Source organism: Heptranchias perlo, chromosome 7 (genome assembly GCF_035084215.1).
Source record: "Heptranchias perlo isolate sHepPer1 chromosome 7, sHepPer1.hap1, whole genome shotgun sequence".
In the NCBI taxonomy this organism is placed as follows: Eukaryota; Metazoa; Chordata; class Chondrichthyes; order Hexanchiformes; family Hexanchidae; genus Heptranchias; species Heptranchias perlo.
The window spans coordinates 81,151,912-81,165,710 of NC_090331.1; the positions used below are offsets into that span (position 1 = coordinate 81,151,912).

A 13,799-nucleotide genomic window follows, 5' to 3' on the forward strand; every position below is an offset into this window, starting at 1 on the left:
TCTCTCTCTCTCCATTTTATTATCCTATTTTATTGTCCTATTTTGTGTAACAGGAGGAAGATTTACAAGAGATGGAGGATGTATCTGAGAAGATGCAGGACTACTTTGGACACCTGTTTGACTGTGTGATTGTGAACGATGAACTCCAGGACGTCTGCCTCCAACTACAATGTGCAGTAAGGAGGGCTCAGGCCGAGCCACAGTGGGTGCCAGCAGCTTGGCTTGATTCTGACACGGGCGCTTAATGCCTGCTCCATGAGGTGTTAGTGGTGGGTGAGTCGTTCGGTGGGAAATGGACTCGTATATGTTCTGTAAAGCTAGTTTGTAACGTGATCAAACGGTGAGGCCTTCAACACAGGCCTGCACTGCAAGATTGTGACCCTAGTGACCCATACACCCAGTGCTGTCATGTTACAGCGTTATTGGAACCTTCCAACCATGCTGAACTAGGCAGGCTTTTATTTTTCCAAAATTGGTATTTTCTGCCTTGCAAGCCAGAAACTGTTGATGACGCTGTCCCTTTAATTATTTGTTAACCCCTCCCCTTCCCCCCCCCATACAATTAAGGAAGAAGGAACTTTGCTTGTTCTAATTTAAAGGAGTTTTACCCATCGGTTTAATGGTCAAGACATTTATTGATTTATTTTAAACTTTTCAGCCATGCTTTTAATCCCCTCCCACCAAGCACCCCTCTCCATCAATGACAACCTGGAATCTGTCACTTAGTAAGGGGTAGGGAGGGGAATAAGTGTGAGAGATAGAATGGGGCCAGTCCACCCTCCTATCTCACATAGGAACAGGAGGAGACCATTCAGCCCCTCAGGCTGTTTCACCATTCAGTCAGATCATGGCTGATCTATCACTCAACTCTATTTACCTGCCTTTGATCCATATCCCTTAATACCCTTACCCAACAAAGGTCTATCAGTCTCAGTCTTGAAAATTTCAATTGACCCCCCAGCATCTGCAGCCTTCTGGGGGAGAGTACCAGATTTCCACTACCCTTTGTGTGAAAAAGGGCTTCCTGATTTCACTCCTAAAGCCTAGCTCTAATTTTAAGGTTATGTCCCCCTGTTCTGGACTCCCCCATCAGGGGAAATAGTATCTCTGTATCTACTCTCTCAAATCCCTTTATCATTTTAAACACTGATCAGATCACCCCTTAATCTTCTGTACTCAGTGGAATACAAGCCAAGTTTATGCAACCTCTCCTCATAACTTAACACTCTAAGCCCTGGTATCATTCTGGTGAATCTGCACTGCGTCCCTTCCAAGGCCAATATATCCTTCCTGAGGTGCAGTGCTCAGAACTGAACACAGTACTCCAGATGGGGTCTGACCAAGGCATTGTACAATTTAAACATAACTTCCTCCCCTTTGTAATCCAGCCCCTTTGGTCAGTCCACCCTGAGCATTTCAACCCCCGGGAAGCAGCTGGCCATGGCTCCTCCGACTTGGGTGAGATCGGGAGGTCTGAAGCAGACAGACCAGTTTCACGGGCGGCTGCCAGTCATTCTGATCAACGAGAACATGATGACGAGGGAGCTTTAAATCTGCTGTCCCAGCCGTTTGTGCCCAGTGCACAATAACGTTGGGTGTGAATCTGCAATTCCAAACTGAATTTCAGATGTTTATAAACTTTACAATGACTTCCCCCTTCAACATAACCCTCACAGTTTACAAAAAAGGCACTTTTAAAATAATAATGGTTTTACAGCTTCAAATCGGCGGCTCACCTTGGTCTCTGCTTTAATGTAAATGTGTTGTTTAAGGTAGACAAGAGCTATGTGAGTGATTGTACAGCCTGCAGCACAACAAAGTGACATTCCACTTTAAACACCACCCACATATCCGATTAAATCACAAACCATTCACATTCAGTCAGGCTTGTGACATGAAAATCTCCTGTGCAGGAGGAGGTTCCCTTCTATGGTTGGAGCTACGTCATATTATTCGAGCAGTGAACATGGAGCTTTACTCTGTATCTAACCCGTGCTGTACCTGCTCTGGGAGTGTTTGATGGGACAGTGTAGAGGGAGCTTTACTCTGTATCTAACCCATGCTGTACCTGCCCTGGGAATGTTTGATGGAACAGTGTAGAGGGAGCTTTACTCTGTATCTAACCCATGCTGTACCTGCCCTGGGAATGTTTGATGGGGCAGTGTAGAGGGAGCTTTACTCTGTATCTAACCCGTGCTGTACCTGCCCTGGGAGTGTTTGATGGGGCAGTGTAGAGGGAGATTTACTCTGTATCTAACCCATGTTGTACCTGCCCTGGGAATGTTTGATGGAACAATGTAGAGGGAGCTTTACTCTGTATCTAACTCGTGCTTTACCTGCCCTGGGAATGTTTGATGGGTCAGCGTAGAAGGGGTTTTACTCTGTATCTGACCTGGGAGATATTGATGCTGACATTGGTTGTCTGAAATGAAAATTGACCAGAGCTGAGCAACTTTGCCCTGATGAGTGCAAAATTCATAACAAAAAGTAATATAAAAAATCGAGGAGCAGTACCCTGTTACACAGGAAGCCTTGTATTATAGTGAGAAAGATCCTGAGGCTGTGTTAAAGATACTGCATAACTATTGCATGGTAAATAATAAAGTCATGATTGTCGATTTCACTCTATTGGTTGTTCGTTTCACTTGTGACGAGCTATGGGATTTCGTTCATTGTTCTTCCCGCTTTTTCTTCTCTTCCTACAACCATTCCTGTTTCAGTTTCCATGCTTTTCCCAGTTTTCTCCTCTCCTCTCCTGAAGTCGCTGACTCTCGCCTGGGCACCGGTTCCAAAGGCGTCGGTCACCTGCCCATTGACCTCCCCGAATGACTATTCTTAACGTGAGTCAGCGAATGTCAGCAGGCTATTCGGCTGTTGGGGTATCACAGTTGAGGCCGATGCTGTTCTCAGCTGATGTCCATACACAGGCACTTCCAGTAGGATCAGGAGTGGGACCCACATCTGTTATATCCCCCACATTGCTAGCCTGAAGCATGGAGGCCAATTGCAGTGCCCCGATTGGCATCCTGGCTGAGTGTAACTAGTACAGCACAGCCTGGTGATCAAACCTAGGATCTTTCTTGGCTAAATGTTTCTCACTGAGGAATCTACTCACTGACTGAGCCTAGGGCAATGTAGAGGGAACCTTTCACGTTGAATCCCTGTTTCCCACAGTAAAAGACCCCTCTACCGAGCATATTTCCCTATGCTTGGGCTCAAGTGTTTGTTCACTCCTGCCTGACAAAACAGGAAAGATTGGGAGAATACAGCCACAGCAGCCTCAAGAATCTCGGCACTATTCAGGACAGAGGAGTTCGCTTCATCAGTGCATCTGCCGCTAGCCTCAATATCACCGTCTCCATCACTGGCGTTCTGCGCCTGCCATGTGTACGATCTAAATGATGCACTGCAGTAACTCATCAAGGTCACTTTGACACCACCTCCCTCCCCTGTGACCTCATCCACTGAGAAGGACAAGAGTAGCAATATAATGAGAACAACATCTCTGCCAAGTTCCCCTCCAAGTCACACACCATCCTGACTTGGACATATATCGCCGTTCCTTCTCTGTCGCTGGGTCAATATCCTGGAACTCCCGACCCAACACTATTATGGGAGAACCATCACCATAAGGAGGAGGTCCTTCACCATCTTCTCAGGGCAACCAGGGATGGGCAATAAATGCAGCCTTGCAATGAATACTGCATTGCCTAGGATGGTGGGTAAGTACAACACATTACCGTTGCTAGCCTGAAGCATGGAGGCCAATTGCCTCCCAGTACTGATACCAGGGCTATGTTGCCCTCATACTTACATCATGGGTAAGTACACAGTTAAAACAGTGCAATGTACCAGTATTAAAACACCAGCCAGATATATGCTCAGGCACACTGTCGAATGATACTGGCATGATATTGTGTTTCACTGTGACTGAAGCAGCCACAAAGGCCATGGAAAATAAGTGTATGGGTTTATTCCTTCATCCTGTGATTGATCAACTGTCAGAGAAACCGCCAGGGTCCATCCCTGGCCTTTGCTGAATTAACTTTTCTCAGCCAGCAGAGTGTTAGGGACCCACAGTTGGCCCCAGTGCTCCTGGGTTAAGGAAGGAGAAAAATTAGTCGGGATGCTGTTCCTGATCACTAGCCAATGACTCCTGCTGGAAAGTGCTCGTGTGAGGATGTCGAGTGAGAGAAGGATCAGACTCAGAAGTGGTTGGGTCGAAGTTCTTCATGGCCATTAACTGGGTAACTGTGCTGGGGAAGGGGGTCATTTGAACTGAGTGAGCCTCCAAGCACAGGTCTCCAGACAGCTTGGTGTTTCCCCAGTTCCAGAGGGTGCATTATCTCCCAGTCTTTACAGTACATTAACCCCCAGTCTTTACAGTACATTAACCCCCAGTCTTTACAGTACATTATCTCCCAGTCTTTACACTACATTAACCCCCAGTCTTTACAGTACATTATCTCCCAGTCTTTACACTACATTAACCCCCAGTCTTTACAGTACATTATCTCCCAGTCTTTACACTACATTAACCCCCAGTCTTTACAGTACATTAACTCCCAGTCTTTACAGTACATTATCTCCCAGTCTTTACAGTACATTATCCCATCAGTACAGTATATTAACGCCCAGTTATTACAGTACATTATCTTTGCCATTACAGTACATTAACCCCCAGTCATTACAGAACATTATCCCCCAATTTTTGCAGTACATTATCCCCTAATTGTTAAAAGTACATTATCCCCAATTGCTGCAGTACATTATTCCCCAATTGTTAGTGCATTATTCCCTCAATGATCACAGTATGTTCATCCCCAATTATTATAGTACTTTATCACCAATTGTTACAGTACATTATCCCCCCAATTGTTACAGTGCATTATCTCTCAATTGTTAAAGTACATTATCCTCAATTATTGCAGTACATTTTCTCCAATTGTTAGTGCATTATCCCCCAATTGTTATGGTACATTATCCCCCAATTGTTACAGTACATTATCCCCAATTATTACAGTACATTTTCTCCAATTGTTACAATGCATTATCCCCCAATTGTTACAGTGCATTATCCCCCCAATTGTTACAGTGCATTATCCCCCCAATTGTTAAAGTATGATCATTCCCAAATTATTACAATATATTATCCACAATTATTACAGTACATTAACCCCCTAATTATTATAATACATTATCCCCATTGTTACAGTACATTATCCCCAATTGTTACAGTACATTATTCCCCCAATTATTGCAGTACATTATCACCCAATTGTTACAATACATTATCCCCAATTATTACAGTACATTACACTCAATTGTTACAGTATATTCTCCAATTGTTACAATGTATTATTCCCCCAATGATCACAGTATATTCATCCCCAAATTATTTCAGTACATTATTCCCCCAATTGTTACAGTACATTATTCCCCAATTGTTATTGCATTATTCCTCCCCAATGATCACAGTATGCTCATTCCCAAATTATTACAGTACATTATTTCTAATTATTACAGTATGTTAACTCTAATTATTACAGTACATTATTCCACCAATTATTAGGAGGAATCTTACAACACCAGGTTATAGTCCAACAATTTTATTTTGGACTATAACCTGGTGTTGTAAGATTCCTTGCATTTGTCCACCCAGTCCATCACAGGCATCTCCACATCACCAATTATTAGAGTACACTATCCCACAATAATTACAGTATGTTAGTCCCCCAATTATTAAAGTACGTTATTCCCCTATTACTGTGTATTTACTCTACCATATTTACTGTACACTTCCCCCAATTACAGGATGTTAATCGCCCAATTATTACAGTTCCCTCAATTGTTACAGTATGTTAATCCCCTAATTGTTAAGAGTGCATTGTCCCCCCAGTGATTAGAGTATGTTAATCCCCCAATTATTACTATACATTATCGGTAATTATACAAAGCCCTGGTTAGACCATATCTGGAGTACTGTGTAGTTCTGGGCAGAAAGCATATATTGGCCTTGGAAGGAGTGCAGTATAGATTCATCAGAATATTACCAGGTCTCAAAGGGTTAAATTAGGAGCGATTACATAAATTAGGCTTGTATTCCCTGGAATAAAGAAGGTTGAGGGGTGATTTTATTAAGGTTTTTAGGACTTTGAAAGGAATTGATAGGGTAGAGATAAACTTTTCCTGCTGGTGGGGGAGTCGAGAACAAAGGGGCATAACCTTAAAATCGGAACAGGCCTTTCAGGAGAGAAGTTAGGGATCACTTCACACAAAAAGCAGTAGATGCTAGCTCAATTAATAATTTTACAATCTGAGATCGATAGATTATTTTGCTAGCCAAGGGCTATGGAGCCAATTCTGGTAAATGGAGTTAGGATACAGATCACGTATGATCGCATTCAATGGCAGAACAGGCTCGAGGGGCTGAATGGCCCACTCCTGGTCCTAGGTTCCTAACTTTTACAGTATGTTAATCCCCCAATTATTTCAGTGCATTATTCCCCAATCATAACAGTAACTTTTCCTTGTACTGTATAATTGGTTGTAGTGATACCACTTCTCACCGTTATAATTTTACAGTCACTGGCGGGCCGTGCAGACAGCACATTGCCGCCGTCACCAGCAAACCTGTCAATCACGGCCGTGGCTCCGCCCCCTCGGGATGATTGACTGCCGCGGCTGACGCCCAGCTGCGTGAACCGCCAATCAGCGGCCCCGGCACCGCACGCTGCTGATGATTGACATGAGGCGCGGTGGCCCGGAAGTAGACGGCGGGTGGCGATGACCCCGAATGTCTGGGCTGCCACAGCAACGGGAAAGCAAAATGGAGAGCGGGGAGGCGGAGGTGAGTGCCCGGGTTGGTGAGAACGGCACCGGGTCTTGGAGGGGCTGCAGATGGGATGGGGAGTGAGTTTGTGCCGGTGCCGGGGACTGGAAACGGTCTTACTGTTTCTGCCCTTCCCTGGGTGGTGTGGGGTAATGGTGATGATGTGGTAATGGGGCAGCTATTGGTCTCAGTACCCTGGGGATAGGGGTAATGGAGCAACTATTGATCTCAGTACCCTGGGGATAGGGGTAATGGGGCAGCTATTGGTCTCAGTACCCTGGGGATAGGGGTAATGGAGCAACTATTGATCTCAGTACCCTGGGGATAGGGGTAATGGAGCAACTATTGATCTCAGTACCCTGGGGATAGGGGTAATGGAGCAACTATTGGTCTCAGTACCCTGGGGATAGGGGTAATGGAGCAACTATTGATCTCAGTACCCTGGGGATAGGGGTAATGGGGCAGCTATTGATCTCAGGACCCTGGGGATAGGGGTAATGGAGCAACTATTGATCTCAGTACCCTGGGGATAGGGGTAATGGAGCAACTATTGGTCTCAGTACCCTGGGGATAGGGGTAATGGAGCAGCTATTGATCTCAGTACCCTGGGGATAGGGGTAATGGAGCAACTATTGATCTCAGTACCCTGGGGATAGGGGTAATGGGGCAGCTATTGGTCTCAGTACCCTGGGGATAGGGATAATGGGGCAGCTATTGGTCTCAGTACCCTGGGGATAGGGGTAATGGGGCAGCTATTGGTCTCAGTACCCTGGGGATAGGGGTAATGGAGCAGCTATTGATCTCAGTACCCTGGGGATAGGGGTAATGGGGCAGCTATTGGTCTCAGTACCCTGGGGATAGGGGTAATGGAGCAGCTATTGATCTCAGTACCCTGGGGATAGGGGTAATGGAGCAGCTATTGGTCTCAGTACCCTGGGGATAGGGGTAATGGAGCAACTATTGATCTCAGTACCCTGGGGATAGGGGTAATGGAGCAACTATTGGTCTCAGTACCCTGGGGATAGGGGTAATGGAGCAGCTATTGATCTCAGTACCCTGGGGATAGGGGTAATGGAGCAACTATTGGTCTCAGTACCCTGGGGATAGGGGTAATGGAGCAGCTATTGATCTCAGTACCCTGGGGATAGGGGTAATGGAGCAGCTATTGATCTCAGTACCCTGGGGATAGGGGTAATGGAGCAGCTATTGATCTCAGTACCCTGGGGATAGGGGTAATGGAGTAGCTATTGTTCTCAGTACCCTTGGGATAGGGGTAATGGAGCAGCTATTGATCTCAGTACCCTGGGGATAGAGGTAATGGGGCAGCCATTGGTCTCAGTACTCTGGGGATAGGGGCAATGGAGCAACTATTGATCTCAGTACCCTGGGGATAGGGGTAATGGAGCAGCTATTGATCTCAGTACCCTGGGGATAGGGGTAATGGAGCAGCTATTGATCTCAGTACCCTGGGGATAGGGGTAATGGAGCAGCTATTGATCTCAGTACCCTGGGGATAGAGGTAATGGGGCAGCCATTGGTCTCAGTACCCTGGGGATAGGGGTAATGGAGCAACTATTGATCTCAGTACCCTGGGGATAGGGGTAATGGAGCAGCTATTGATCTCAGTACCCTGGGGATAGGGGTAATGGGGCAGCTATTGGTCTCAGTACCCTGGGGATAGGGGTAATGGAGCAACTATTGATCTCAGTACCCTGGGGATAGGGGTAATGGGGCAGCTATTGATCTCAGTACCCTGGGGATAGGGGTAATGGGGCAACTATTGATCTCAGTACCCTGGGGATAGGGGTAATGGAGCAACTATTGATCTCAGTACCCTGGGGATAGGGGTAATGGAGCAGCCATTGGTCTCAGTACCCTGGGGATAGGGGTAATGGAGCAACTATTGGTCTCAGTACCCTGGGATAGGGATAATGGAGCAACTATTGGTCTCAGTACTTTGGGGATGGGGGTAATGGGGCAGCTATTGGTCTCAGTACCCTGGGGGTAGGGGTAATGGGGCAGCTGTTGGTCTCAGTACCCTGGGGATAGGGGTAATGGGGCAGCTATTGGTCTCAGTACTTTGGTGGTAGGGGTAATGGAGCAGCGATTGGTCTCAGTACCCTGGGGGTAGGGGTAATGGGGCAGCTATTGGTCTCAGTACCCAGGGGGTGGGGTTGATGGTAATGGAGCTGCAATTAGTCTCAGTACCCTGGGGATGGAGGGTAGTTTGGTGAAGAGTTCTCAGTCAGGCAGGGCTCCAGATCCCTACAGTGCCAGCTTGGCTCAGTGATATTTCTCCTCTGACTCAGAAGATCGTAGGTTCAAGCTCCACTTAAGCATATAATCTGGGTTGACCCTTCACTGCAGTATTGAGGGAGTGCTGCACTGTTCTAGATGCTGTCTTTCAAATGAGATGTGAAACCAAGGCCTCATATTATCTCTCGAATGGATGTAAGACATCCTATGGCATTGTAAGATCAAGGGAGTTCTCCCAGTGCACAAAAAGATCCCACAAACAAGACCAAAACCACCAAAAGCAGATGATCTGGTCATTTATTTCCTTGCTGTTTGTGGGACCTTGCTGTGCGCAAATTGTTTGCTGTGTTTCCTATAATACAACAATGACTACACTGCAAAAATATTTCATTAGCTGTGAAGCCTCTACCATGAAACCCCCCACCTGCATAATCAAATTGTCTGTCAGGAGGGAAGACAATACCTCATGGAGGTTAGCCTCCATAATGCATACTGGGTGGGGCACACTGATCCCCAAGTAGGTTCAGCAATGCTGCACAGGCCCTGCAGGCACCTGTGTTCTCCCCACACTCCCTAAAACCCAGTGCTCGCTTCCTCCCAGGCAAGTGAGCCCAATGCTTACCAGCTCCTAAACTCAACCAGCTGAGCTACCCAACCGCTACTCACTGCCTCGGGGTCATGCGTGAAGAATGGGCATCCGGGTTAGCATAGTCAGAACTGCACCCCAGTGAGAGTCAGCACCAGGAAGAGGTGGGAAGAAAACCATCCAATATAGCCACCTTTTATAAGCATACTTGCCACTTTTATTACCAATAAATATTACTATTCACTTCTCATTATTAAGTTCTGTTTATCTGATCACGGATTACTTTTATGTGAATCTTTCTACACTTTACCCTTCTCTGAACATCATGATTTCTCACACAACTTGGTTATTGACTGTAAATTTATGTATTATACTGTTGCAACTTTCATCAGGATCTGTGCAATAGCCATGATCCTGGAACTAACTTCTGGGGCATTGCATTAGTTGCAGTGTCTGAATAGAACTGCTGCTGTTGATTGTCATCCTTTGTTTCAACAACATACATTTGTACAGATACCTTTAATGTGATGAAACATCCTGTCAGGGGCTCACAGAGCAGAGCCTGGTCACCAAGCAGTGCAAGAGTCAGGAGAGCGACCAACTGTACAGTCAGAACGGTGGGTTTTCAAGGAGGCTTTTAAATGACAAAGAACAGCCCTGAAACCCAACCCTTGTTTGCATCTCAGAGCTGGAGAAGCTGTGACTGGAGGACTGGAGAGGTGGGCTGTACTGTACTGTGAGAACTGCTGTGCTGCAGTACGTGTTCCCAGAGCCAGTGTTGTGCTGCTTTTGTTGAGATCTTATTGTGCCACCAGTCAGCCTGCATGGAGTGATTGGATGCTTGTGTTGTTTCCCTCTTTTCTCCCATCATCCCCTGAAGGCGCTGATTCTTCCTCAACTACACTTCCATAGGCACTGGTCACTCAGCGATTCCTAGCCCTTGTGGCCATTCTTCACCTGCTGTGTCTAAACAGAGAGAATTGACCAGCTCTCCCAGCAGCCAATTTCATCCTCACCCAACATCTGGCAGGGGTCAGTGGAAAACCATCAGGTGTGGGAACTCTGGCTGATTTCCTCCCGTACCCTCTCAATGCCAGGGGTGCTGAGGGCAATTGTAGCTAACTGCTGTCCTGGCTGAGATAAGCTAACAGCACCGCCTGGGGATCAAACCTGCAACTTTCTGGTCTGTATTGGTAAGTTACACCCTGTCGTCACCAACTGAGCTACCTGGGGAGCAGCCCATCATTCGAAACATGTCAGGTGATTGACAGTTCCAGTGGAAGGTGACCCGAATCAAATAACAGTTGATTTTAGTGACCAACTCGATTTGGTGGCATAAAGACCTTGGTGCGATTCTGGGCTCCAAGTGGGGAGCTGTGAAAGGCGAGGGGTGGTTGTAGTCCTATCTCCGTCGCTCTCTTCGAGTATAGCTTTCCACTGGCAGCGAAGGATCACCTCTATAGTGCCAGCCCATAGAGGGAGAACTCAGCAATGTGCTGTGTTTTATTTTCAGCTGCAAGGTTTTCAAATCCCTCCGTCACTGACAGCTTTAAAACGGATCAGTCACCCAGCTAATTCTGTGTGTCAAATTTTTTTTGAAGGTGGATTTAGTGGCGGATTAGTTCGGGGTAGAGTAGCTGATGAGCCACTTACTGAGGCTGGGGCATCGCAGGCACCATGAAGAAGAAACAAGTGGTGAGGAGCTATCATTTAAACGGGATCTGATAGAAAGAAAACGTCTGGGTGCTGGGGATACACAGCAAGTCCATCCGCAAATGAAAAGAAGGTTAACGTTTATGGTGCATTGAGTTCCACTGCGCTCCATTGGAAATACTAACCTTCAGGTGCTGACGGAGCTCCTGTAGATTTCCAGCGGTTCCTGTTTTTATTTTTAACACTGTTCCAGGTGTGACAGACATTTCCACAGAGCCCAGAGGGTTCATTGTGAACAACATGCTGTAACCCATTCTGTTACACTTCAGGAGTAACCAGCTGTTAGCAGTACATTGCTGGAATCAAAACCGCTTAATACGATCATTTATTAGAGGGATTGTTTGTTCAGTGTGCTCACTAGTTAGATGGATGATTTGTTCAGTGTGATCACTGGTTAGTGGGATTGTTTGTTCAGTGTGATCTCTGGTTAGAGAAATAATTTGGTTAGTTCTGGCTGCACTGTTACTGGAGTTCAGCACAGTGTAAGCATGGGAGTCAGGTTTTTTTCATACTGTGCACTGTGACAAATACCCAGCACTACAATCCTAGATTCTCTCCTTCCAAACTTGGGTTGTGTCTGGAGAGAGCATTATGAGCTGTATAATACTGGTGTACAGTGCTGGTGGGTGGAGGCCTGCCACTATAATACTGGGGTTCAGTACTGGTGGGCACAGGTCTGTCACTGTATAACTCTGGGATACAGTACTGGTGGGCACAGGTCTGTCACTGTAATAATGCAGTAGGCACAGGTGTGTCACTGTATAGCACTTGGGTACAGTACTGGTGCGTACGGACTGTTTTTGTATAACGGGTACAGTACTGGTAGGTACAGGTCTATCACTGTATAACACTGGGGTGCAGTACTAGTGGGTACAGACTGTCTCTGTATAACACTAGCTATCCCTGTGTAAATACCTTTTAAATACATGCAGAAAATGCTGGAAATACTCCAAGTCAGGCAGCATCTGCGGAGAAAGAAACAGAGTTGACATTTCAGGTCGCTGACCCATCATCAGAACGTTCTGATGAAGGGTCATCGACTTGAAACATTAACTTTATTTCATTCTCCACAGATGCTGCCTGACTTGCTGAGTATTTCCAGCATTTTCTGTTTTTATTTCAGATTTCCAGAATCCGCAGTATTTTGCATTTGTTTTAAATACATGCAGTGTCTGTTTCCTTGAATTTCTTTGTACTGTGGAAACCTAATTATCACCCATTTCCTGGAAATTCAAACCGATTTTGAAGAAAATGAAAGAACTTGCATTTAAATAGCGCCTTTCACAACCTCCGAACATCCTGAAGAGCTTCCCAGTCAATTAATTATTTTTGAAGTGTACCCACTGTTGTGATACACTGGAACGCAGCAACCAGTTTGCACACATTAAGATCCCACAAACAGCAACGCGATAAATGATCAGTTAAACTGTTTTTGGTGGTGTCGATTGAGGGATAAATATTGATCAGAACTCCAGGTGCTCCCCTGTCCTTATTTGAATTTTGGATCTTTTGCGTTCAACTGAGAGGGCAGACAGGGATTTGGTTTAACGTCTCATTTGAAAAACAGCACTTCCGACAATGTCAGCCTGGATTATGGTCTCGGGATGCTGTAATGATTGTTTCAGATGCTGTGACAGTGTGTCCCTGACAGCCTCTGGATGCCTTAATGGTTGTTTGCATCAGAAACTGAGAGCAGTGTTTGTGTATGGTCCTTATGCCAATGATTCTCTGTGATTTTCTTTCAGCGCCCACCACGTGCCCTTCCACCAGTGCCAAGGTAAGACTGCTGAATGCAAAGCTGTAAATGGGTCAGATGGCACAGTACTGTATCACTGCTCTGTGCCGCTGGAGAGTTACAAATAATCACTGGGGCTGAGGTGGCAAATATTTGCAAAATCATGGATTAATCACAGGTGGGTAAGGGGGCTAGGTAGGTGGGTAATGGGGCTGGGTGTCAGGTAGGTGGGTAATGGGGGCTGGGTGGAGGGTAGGTGTGTAATGGGGCTGGGTGTCAGGTAGGTGGGTAAGGGGGCTGGGTGTCGGGTGGGTGGGTAAGGGGGCTGGGTGTCGGGTGGGTGGGTAAGGGGGCTGGGTGTCGGGTGGGTGGGTAAGGAGGCTGGGTGTCGGGTGGGTGGGTAAGGGGGCTGGGTGCCGGGTGGGTGGGTAAGGGGGCTGGGTGTCGGGTGGGTGGGTAAGGGGGCTGGATGCAAATAAAAAGAAATTTAAGGCAGGAGAAAGGCACAGGTTAGTGCAGGAATGTGGGACAAATGGAAGGAGGGCGCATGCTCCTTAAATTAAATCCGAGGCTTATAGACCCCGTTTGTGCTGTAAGTGGAATTGTAGGGTTGTAATCTCTGCGATTTTATTCCTGGAGGCATATGCTTGATTCCCACCAGAATTCCCACCATTTAA

The 13,799-nt window shown here is 46.4% G+C and overlaps 2 protein-coding genes across 2 annotated transcripts in view; both read left to right on the top strand.

The window, feature by feature from the left end:
• Positions 1–2,623, top strand: part of mpp4b (MAGUK p55 scaffold protein 4b) — a 47,060-nt gene extending 44,437 nt beyond the window's left edge. Inside the window, exon 19 of the mRNA XM_067986865.1 lies at positions 54–2,623. Coding sequence (XP_067842966.1) covers positions 54–245 — 192 coding nt within the window. The 3' untranslated portion in view covers positions 246–2,623. The remainder of the gene's footprint in view (positions 1–53) is intronic.
• Positions 2,624–6,763: 4,140 nt separating this feature from the next.
• The window catches only part of LOC137323901 (transmembrane protein 237-like), a 48,982-nt gene continuing 41,946 nt past the window's right edge, over positions 6,764–13,799 (top strand). The window contains exons 1-2 of the mRNA XM_067987965.1: positions 6,764–6,850; positions 13,133–13,164. Of these exons, the coding sequence (XP_067844066.1) occupies positions 6,797–6,850; positions 13,133–13,164 (86 nt within the window). The 5' untranslated portion in view covers positions 6,764–6,796. The remainder of the gene's footprint in view (positions 6,851–13,132; positions 13,165–13,799) is intronic.